At 34.9% G+C, this 10,000-nt stretch overlaps 2 protein-coding genes across 2 annotated transcripts in view; both read left to right on the forward strand.

The window, feature by feature from the left end:
- Positions 1 to 10,000, forward strand: part of LOC132154491 (CMRF35-like molecule 5) — a 21,122-nt gene that overhangs the window by 9,332 nt on the left and 1,790 nt on the right. Inside the window, exon 5 of the mRNA XM_059563057.1 lies at positions 9,317 to 9,397. Coding sequence (XP_059419040.1) covers positions 9,317 to 9,397 — 81 coding nt within the window. The remainder of the gene's footprint in view (positions 1 to 9,316; positions 9,398 to 10,000) is intronic.
- Positions 3,698 to 5,529, forward strand: LOC132154492 (polymeric immunoglobulin receptor-like). Its single transcript, XM_059563058.1, has 5 exons — positions 3,698 to 3,781; positions 3,925 to 4,239; positions 4,338 to 4,646; positions 4,735 to 4,753; positions 5,337 to 5,529. Exons 1-5 carry the CDS (start codon positions 3,721 to 3,723, stop codon positions 5,371 to 5,373), a joined length of 741 nt encoding a protein of 246 aa, XP_059419041.1. The 5' UTR covers positions 3,698 to 3,720; the 3' UTR covers positions 5,374 to 5,529.

Consider the following 10,000-nt stretch of genomic DNA (forward strand, 5'->3'; position numbering starts at 1 on the left):
TATTTTTAGTTACAAGTACACATTTCCATTGCCAACACTTAGTGTCACATACCTTAAAGGGATAGTTCACCCAAAAATTAAAATTCTATCATCGTTTACTCACCCACAAGTTGTTCCAAACCTGTATGAGTTTCTTTGTTCTGTTGAACACAAAGGAAGATATTTGGAAGAATGACAGAATCAAACAGATCTCGGTCCCCATTGACTACCATATTATATATTTTTTTCCTACTATGGAAGTCAATGGGGACCAAGATCTGTTTGGTTACAAACATTCTTCCAAATATCTTCCTTTGTGTTCACCAGAACAAAGAAACTCATACAGGTTTGGAACAACTTGTGGGTGAGTAAACGATGATAGAATTTTAATTTTTGGGTGAACTATCCCTTTAAAGACATTGCTATTGCAGACCGTTCTCATCCCAAGGCGTCATATACTGACCTTTTTGACATTTCGTCAACATCCTACGCACATGGCACCCTCTAGCGTCAATATTAGAAGCAGATAAAAATGGGCCAGAAGGCGCCTCCTAGCGGTCTAACCCTAACCCTAACCCTAACCTTAACCCATAATCTGTGTCTCATATTGACGCTAGAGGGTGCCATATGCGTAGGATGTTGACGAAATGTCAAGAGGGTCAGTATATGACGCCTTGGGATGAGAATGTGTTAGCTATTGCTATGCCATTGCTACACTTTCTATGCTATGACTGCTCCACAGACTTCTTGTTGCAAATTTTGCTCACACACACACACAAACCTGGACCTGGAGATGGACACACACACACACACTCAAACTCACAAACTTACTGACACACTCAAACACAGGCTCACACACTCAAACATTCAAAAAGACTCACACACACACACACAGAACAAACTGGACCTGGAGGTGGACACAGTAATAATATAATGTCTAGTCTGGTGGCTGTGATATATATAAACCTACTAACATCCGTTGCCATGATTTTTGGAATGACTGATCGCGAGAGGAAAAAAAAATGACGTTTTAGTTGCATAACATTGGTTAATGGAATCGCCGTCATTTCGCAATAGTTGTTTATCGATATTTAGAAAAAAACACAAGTTTTGCGCGAATCTGTAATGGAAACGCGACAGCGCTTAACATAGACTAACTTAGAGTTATGTTGAGCAACAGTGTTCATTACTAACCATTCAACTCCGGATTGATTCTGGAATCTTCGCTGGGATAATAAGCATTAAGCACCGGCAACAATCCGTCCTCTAACTAACACATGCTCATGTTTTGATTCAGATCGTGTTCGAAGAGGAGGGGCTAGTCGTGCGTGCCTCCGTTGTCAGTTTGTGAGAGGGAGGGAGTACCCATATTAAATAGTTTTAAAATCTGAATCAATCCATGGCGGTCAGCGTTGATATTGTGGCGGGCCGCCAACAAATTAATGAATGTATGGGAAACCCTGCTAGACATTAATATGTATCCTTAAGCTATCCCATAGTTATTAAAAGACATACACAATAAGTGATTATAACATGATAGTCAAATGTGTGGGTTACACATAAATGTATATGGAGTTAAGCGATGGACTGATATTCATTTATAAGTTCTTTTGAGTTCATTTTGGTCCATATATATGTAGAAAAGACAGTTTATTTGCCATTCTCTTGACAAAGATTTCTGTGGAGACCAGAGGTTCCCCCCCTTAGGAATTTCAGTCTGGTTCTGCTAGGTGGGGGAAGTGCTTAAGGATATGGTGTATAACTCTCATGGGTTTACATGTGATGTCCAGCGTTGCCTTTCAATTTATTGCGCCAAATTTGACAATTTCTTCTTCGAATTGAAATTGTCAATCATTGTTCTAGTGGTGTTAATGTTGAAAGCTGTTCTGTGAAAGTTGGTTGGTTGGTAATCTTGCTTGGGACTTGTGGCACAGAATGTTTTATGACTTCCTGAGGAATTCGGCTCGTGTTTCAACCACAGTCCTGAATCAACTCTTTAATTTGTCTGGTTCGAGTCAGATCGGCTACACAGTATATATATATATATATATATATATATATATATATATATATATATATATGTGTGTGTGTGTGTGTATGTATATAAATATACACACATATACAGTGGTGTGAAAAGGTGTTGACCCCCTTCCTGATTTTTTTTTTTTTTTTATGTTTCTCACACTTGAATGTTTCAGATCATCAAACAAATTGAAATATTAGTAGAAGATAACAAAAGTGAACACTTAATGCAGTTTTTAAATGAAGGTTTTTATTATTAAGGGAAAACAAAATCCAAAACTACATGGCTCTGTATGAAAAAGTGTTTGCCCCCTAAACCTAAAACTGGTTAGGTCACCCTTAGCAGCAAAAACTGCAATCAAGCATTGCCCCTGGTGTGACAAATTTGAGTTTTAACACATAATACTTTTGAAGCTCTTATTTTTTAAATCTTGCCTTACGTACATTTTTACGTATGCCATGTCATGCCATAGCATCATTAAAAAAGCATCTAACAATAGACAAAATGTTTTTGTTTTTGTTTTTCTAACCTATGGTTCTCTAACCATAAAGGCTTGTGTAATCTGTCCCCTGACTAAGCATTTAAATAATTTAGGGGAAGCATTTAAATAATCCTTTGAATGCACTTAAAACCCCTTAACTGTCACTCATATTTTTGAACATAGACTTTATAGTGCAGGTTCCAAACTTACATTTTTATAATTCATGAATGAAAATATTTTGTTACATGATATTGATGTACCATTTACATGGTAATGCAATGTTTGATTTTAAAATGGGTTTTAAAGGATGAATTTTGAGATTTTAAGTTTTCAGTTGATATATAACTTCTGATGATTTCTAAAATGTAATAGAGAAAAAGGCAACAAAGAAGACTTTTTTTTAACAAAGGTCAGAACTCCTGTTATATTGTAGATTCTTGAGGGTGCACTCTTGTCATAAATTAATCTATTACTTTTCCTACATAATTTTTAACAAAAAACATTGGTAAAATATATATTTGGGAGTCTTAGACCTTTCCAACGATATATAGTTTGTAAAGATTAGATTTGATTTCATTGTAATATAGTGAAGTAAATGTAGGCGTCCCGTATACGGGACGGGGTGACAGTTAAAGGGAGAGTGCAGAATCGAATCGTTATAATCTAATTTAATTGTGAATTGAATCGAATTAAATTGTTCTAAATTTGCAAAAATCGTTCTTGAATTGAATTGAAAACCTATGAATCATGAACTGAATCGAATCGCAGCCTTCTCAAAGATTCATTGCCCAATATATATATACATATATATATAAAGATGTCCTGAAATATTATGGGGGTCCACTCCAAAAAGTTTGAGAACCACTGAGTGGTACAGTAAGGTGATCTGCCAGGACGTGTCCCCGGAAAATGGCACATCTGGTCACCTGGTATAGGCCATATCAGGCCCACACACAACAAGCCAGAGCTCAATGTAAAACCAGTTTGTCACACATGGGCCAGATCTGGCCCACATACAACATGTCAGAACTGACACTACAACCGGCTTGATGTGTGTGGGCCAAATCTGGCCCAAATTACTTCTGCAACTGCCAGAACTCTGCCATATATGCCATATTTGCCCCAGATGAGGCCCGGAAGTTCATGCTATCAGAGTAGTGGCACAATACGTTTTTAGTGCTATATGAGATTAAAAAAAAAAGATACAGGCTCAGATACGGGAAGAGAAACTTGCCCAATGGTCACATACGAAAAGAAAGAAATATTCTACTTTTTCATCTTGTTTAGGCTTATTATAGGTGAGTATCAAATGTTAGACTCATATCATTTTGTAATGACACGTTTTATGGTTGGTTGTTTATGTCACTTTTAAATGTGTTTTTGTGAAGACTATTTATTGTTAACTCTGAACATGACAGCGGTGTGTGTGTTGTGTGTTTAGGTGTTGAACGCTGCAGCAGTGGGTCAAATAATAGATTAACTGTTAAGACTGGAGGATCTGTCACCATCCCATGTCATTATTACAGGAAATACACACATCAGAAGAAATACTGGCATTCAGAAAATAATAAGTCCAGTACATACACAAACACAACAGAGGAGAATCTGTCAGTAATTGATCATCCTGATCAGAGACTCTTTACTGTGACTATAAGAAACCTGCAGAGCACAAAACATGATGGAGGCTATTATTGTGCTCTGAAGATTGAAGGAAAAACGACTGTCATATATGATCTTTATCTCCAGGTTCAATCTGGTATGAGACTTTGTAGTTATTTTAATCAATTCTAATGTCAAATATGTGTTTAATCAAATCAAATGACTGTGTGTGTGTGTGTGTGTGTGTGTGTTCAGCTCCTGATGTGTCTGTGGTGAGCAGCAGTGTATCTGGACATGAAGGTGGTGGTATCAGTGTTCAGTGTTTCTACACGTTAAGATATAAGAATAAACTCAAACAGTGGTGCAGATATAAAGATCAGAGCTGTTACACAGTGGGGAGGACTAACACATCCCAGAATTCATCAGTCCAGATCAGTGATGATGGGAGAAGTTCCTTCACTGTGCTGATGACTGGACTGAGACTCACTGATTCTGGCTGGTACTACTGTTCTGTTGGAGAGGCACTGAATCCTGTTCAACTCACTGTAATTGAGGCAGAACCAGGTACACATTTTTTCAATAATTCATAAATATTTGCTACTACATATGAAACAAAACACAACTAAACTTTATTTTTTACTTTTGTCCACAGGCACTGTCAGTGACACAGTGTAAGTATTGAATCTGTTCTCTGTAAATGGCCTTCCTTTCATAATCAACTTTGTGGAATTATTCTATATTTGTCTCTGTTTCTATATATCTCATGACTAAAAGTTATTTCCTCATTGCTCTGGTGATATTCTTCCTTTAGACCTACTTCTTTTTTCTGTATTCTTTTTTAGATTTAGAGTAAACACAAAAGTAAGCTACTACATGTGTATTGTTTAAAATAAACAATCCTATTTAAGGCTTGATCTAATAAAATAAAATAAAAAATAGGCTGAAAATAAATTAAAAGAAGGGTTTTAACACTTAAAATTCAATCCGTGGACAGAGTCAATTTAAATCCTGGGTGATCTGAATCCTGGGTTATCTTGTTTCACGTTTCACACTGCTCATAATTCACTCATCATTAACAAGTAATCCTGGGTTTTCATAAACTGACATTTTACACTGTATGCTACATGATTCCTAAACCCGGGTTAATGTTCTAATTTGCATATTTGCAGTATGTGATGTGCATGTGTGACATAAAAACACATTTGGTTCTCATATTTCTCTGTTAATAGTGTGCACTTCTGTTTTATTTTTCAGATGGCACATGGAGCGTTTCTGTTTGTCACAGAACTAGAGGAATTTTCTCCACATCGACCTGAAGGATCAAATGATTATAAAAGTGTTGATAATAAGCTTTATATTCTGCATTTGATTTGTTTATTTAACAGACTAGACTTACGGTATCTGTGTGTGGAAACCATTAGACATCTGTGTTTGGTAAATTACTCATTTGTTTGTTTGTTTGTTTTTCCAAATGTCACTCTTTTCATCCAAAATCACAGATTTTTTTTTCTAATTCCTATTAAAAAGTTTAGAGTTTTTTCTCTCTCGCTCTCTCTCTCTGTCATGATTATTAGAATCGATTCTGCTGAGATTGTCCATTATTATGCACTTTAACTGTGTTATTAAATCAAGCTTAAAGGTGCTGTATACCACACTCAGAAAAAAAGGACAAAAGCTGTCACTAGGACAGTAGGCCATCCTTTCAAAAGGTACCTGTTTTATTTAATTATTATTATTATTATTTTTACTTAAAACAGAGACACTAATTGATTTGTCAGCATTCAAGCATTTCAGTGGGTTAAAACAGAGCACTCTTTACAGCAGATTTAATTCACACACAACTGACAGTTTTGACCTAAATATGATTTTCAGTTAGGCCTATAATAATTGATCCTAAATTTCAACATTAATAACTTTTAACAGCATCAGACGCGCTCGCTCACAAGATCTCCCAGTTCTAACTTGTGAATTCAGTTCACTAGAGACTCGCACTAAACGGTTCATTTGAATCAGTGAGTTGTCGACTCTGGGACAGCTGCAATCGGATCGTTCTAACTCGTAAACGAATCGTTTGGTGCGATTTGCGATCCAATTGAAAGACTCGGTTCGTTCATGAATCAGAGACCACTTCTGCGTGTCGGAGCACGTGATATATCAAATGGACGATGTAACGATATGTTTTATGAAATGTAGTGAAGTAAAAAGTACGATCTTATACTTTGTAATGAAGTGAAGTTAAAAGTAAAAAGTTACTCAAAATAAAACTACTCCAGTAAAGTACACTACTTGAAAAAATGTGCTTAGAACAGTAACAAAGTAAAGCTACTCCATTACTAACTGTGTATTTCACGTTTATCTGTCTGTAAGAAAGCAAAGCCTTATGAGTGACTTGTGCAGTGTGAAGATTTTTTACCATCATCAATTATTCTCAACTAACAGTGCAGCAAGTGTGTGAAAGAAGTGTGAATCTTTACTAAAACATACAGAAGCTCTGATAACCAATATCTCACTGATTACCACTATTTTATCTCTTGATCTGTGTTTTATCAGCATATAAATGTTGAAAAGCTTTTGTCCACTATTAATCTCTGTACAGAAATAGTGCTTCATTCACATCCGGTTTCAAGTCCTATTAAAATATTTATCTGAAGGTGTTTGTCACATACTGCATATACATAAATGTAAGAAACTCACTTCAGCAGTGACCTACTTCAGTAGTTCTATAATTGTAAAATGAGAAGTAGAGAATGAAATAGTGTTGATACCCAGAAACCACAGAGGAAAACACTTTAATATCGACTGCAGTGCTAAAATACATATTTTTTATCAGAATAATCTTAAACATCTTGACCAAGTGATGCATTTGGGATTTTTGAACATTTGCAATCATGCATTATGGCATTTTAATATAAATTATGTTTTTGAGACAAAAAGTAAAATCAAAATCTGTAAGTCTGTAAGTTGTTTATAGGTATAGTGTTATGTGAAGCATTCGTATAGTCTGTATTTTTTATCTTATGTATAGGTAAACATTTATATATAGTATATTTATTGTCAAAATCTGTCAGTAGGTTATGTAAAGGTTTATCCTGTGGTACTTCATTGTTGTATTTCTGTATTTATGTAGCACCCTGGTCCTGTGAGGCACAACATTTCATTCCACTGTATGTCCACACATGTAGCCCAATGACAGTAAAAGTCAACTTGAATTGACTTGATAAGCAACTGAAGAGCACGGAAGCAGGAAGTGAGACTGAGACCGTAAGAACTTAAGGTAATTTACTTCTCCTCGAGTGATGAGCTGTTTCTGTAGCAATATCACAAAGAATACATGATGAAGATGCAGGGAGAAGAAACATTGCAATGTTTTAACAGAAGGACTGACAGTTTGAAGTTCATTGTGTTTTTTCTTTGGCTCATAACAGGCAAGTGTTCTATATTTGTAGTTTATTCACACGATTAGTCGACATGTTCTGTTGTATGGCATGCTAGACTCTAAAACTTTTAAACAGTGTTTTTATCATTATTTTATAATTACATTTTGTATTTATATCTACATTTATTTATATTTTATAATTATAATTTATAATTATAATCACTTGTATTAATAGAGAAATTCATTTGTCATGCCACTGGAAGATTTGATGATAATATAGTTGTTATAAGCAGCATTCCAAGCATTTTTTTTTTAATTAGGTAAAGGATTTTCAGCACAACACAAGGATTAAGAATAAGAAATAGTCACCAGTCCCAAGACATGTCTGTTACCTTATATATTCATATTATTTTAATCTTAAACCTTTATTTTAAAAAGTCCAAGTACATGATTTGCATCAATATAAGTTATGGACTTAAATATTACAAGAAAACATTAAATAATTGTGCTAAAAAGTGTACATGCATCTAAATATATAAGCAATGACGTAAAACTCAAAAGTAGATTTTATTATTTATTATTTATTATTATATTTATTATTATTGTTATTATTATTATTATTATTATTATTTATCCAGGTCCTGAATGTACAACAGGTTCAGCAAGCAGACTGTTAACAGTTCAGACTGGAGGAGCGCTCATTATTCCATGTTATTATAACCTGAAATACACTGATCACAAAAAATACTGGTGCTTTCATGCCAAGTCAGCTTACAATTACTGCAGTATTCTGGCATATGCTAATGAAACCAAAGGAAGAGTGTCAGTAATTGATCATCCAGATCAGAGTTTCTTTACTGTGACTATGAGAAACCTGCAGCATGAAGACACTGGATCTTATTGGTGTGTTGTGGAGATTGAAGGAATATTAATAGATGAGAGTGAGCAGCTTTATCTGACAGTTCAATCAGGTATGAGACATGTTTCACATTCAATTGAAAAATTTGACTAATTCCGCAGAAATCACAATCCTAAATGACTGGTGTGTGTGTGTCTTTATGTGTGTGTTTGTGCATGTGTGTGTGTGTGTGTGTTCAGCTCCTGATGTGTCTGTGGTGAACAGCAGTGTATCTGGACATGAAGGTGGTGATATCAGTGTTCAGTGTTTCTACACGTTAAGATATAAGAATAAACTCAAACAGTGGTGCAGATATAAAGATAAGAGCTGTTACACAGTGGGGAGGACTAACACATCCCAGAATTCATCAGTCCAGATCAGTGATGATGAGAGAAGTTCCTTCACTGTGCTGATGACTGGACTGAGACTCACTGATTCTGGCTGGTACTACTGTTCTGCTGGAGATCTGCAGGCTCCTGTTCAACTTAATGTCTCTGGTAAAAACAAATCAGATCTACACTGCATTTCTTGATTGATAAAAAAAAATACAAAACAAATTAAAATATTGTTTCATCTTCTCCTGTGTCTCTAGAAAATTCACAGGTTCCTTTTCTCATGGTCAGTGAACCAAAACCAGGTAATACAGATCTTACTGGTGTTTATGACACAATTATAATAAATCATTAAATTATTTTATTATTATTATTTGACAGAAGCTTTGACCACAGAAGGATCTGAGAGAAACAGGCTAGTAGCATATAAAAATATTAATCAATGTTTTAATTAATGTTTTCTATCATGGGCTTGATTAGATGCTTATATCCATGTATATGTACAATAGTTTAATCCATTCTTTCTTAATATGCAGTCTATTTTTGTATCTGGTGTTATTGCTTATTTTTGGTCTTCTGGTCAGATTTATTTTTGTTCATTTTTCTCTTGTTGTTTTTTTCTTAGCAGAGATGCAACTGCTCTCTCATCTACAACACCAGTTTCAGTTAACACTGATCAAACAGTGAGCAGCGAAGAGCAGCAGAATGAGTACTGAAACAGATAGATTGAACACCAAAAAGTTTTTTTTTTTTGCCACAAGGTTTTGAAGCATTGAGCAATGTAGCCAATCAGAGGCATTTAAGTTTGTCGAGTCAATTCAACGTTATTTTTATAGCACTTTAAACAGAGAATGTTTCAAAGCAGCTTCATGTATCAATTATGCAAACTTCAATATTGAGGCAAATCCAAATTCTGGTGTAAAGCAACAATGGCAGAACAATAGTTTTTTTCTCTAAAAATTGCATTGGCTAGCACATAGTAATGGGCGGGACAAAAAAAATATAAAAATAGACAAAATAAAAAAGTCATCAACATATTCATGGCTTCAAAATGCTGTTGTAATTATTTGTAGAAGTAATGACTTTTAAATCTTGTAAATGTTTCACTGTCCATTGCTATTCTTGTTTTAGTGATTCTCTGTAACCGTGAAGGTTTGTGATGCCATTGCCTAGCATTTTAAAAGGTTATATCCGTGAGCTCAGCTTCTTCTTTCGCATGTATGTCTATTTTAGTTTTTGCAGAAATGCAATGTCTTTCTGTGGTGGGTGTGAAATGGTTTAAAAGTAAAACACCACTTTAAAGGTGTTTGAA

This window comes from Carassius carassius, chromosome 12, assembly GCF_963082965.1.
Source record: "Carassius carassius chromosome 12, fCarCar2.1, whole genome shotgun sequence".
Taxonomy (NCBI): domain Eukaryota; kingdom Metazoa; phylum Chordata; class Actinopteri; order Cypriniformes; family Cyprinidae; genus Carassius; species Carassius carassius.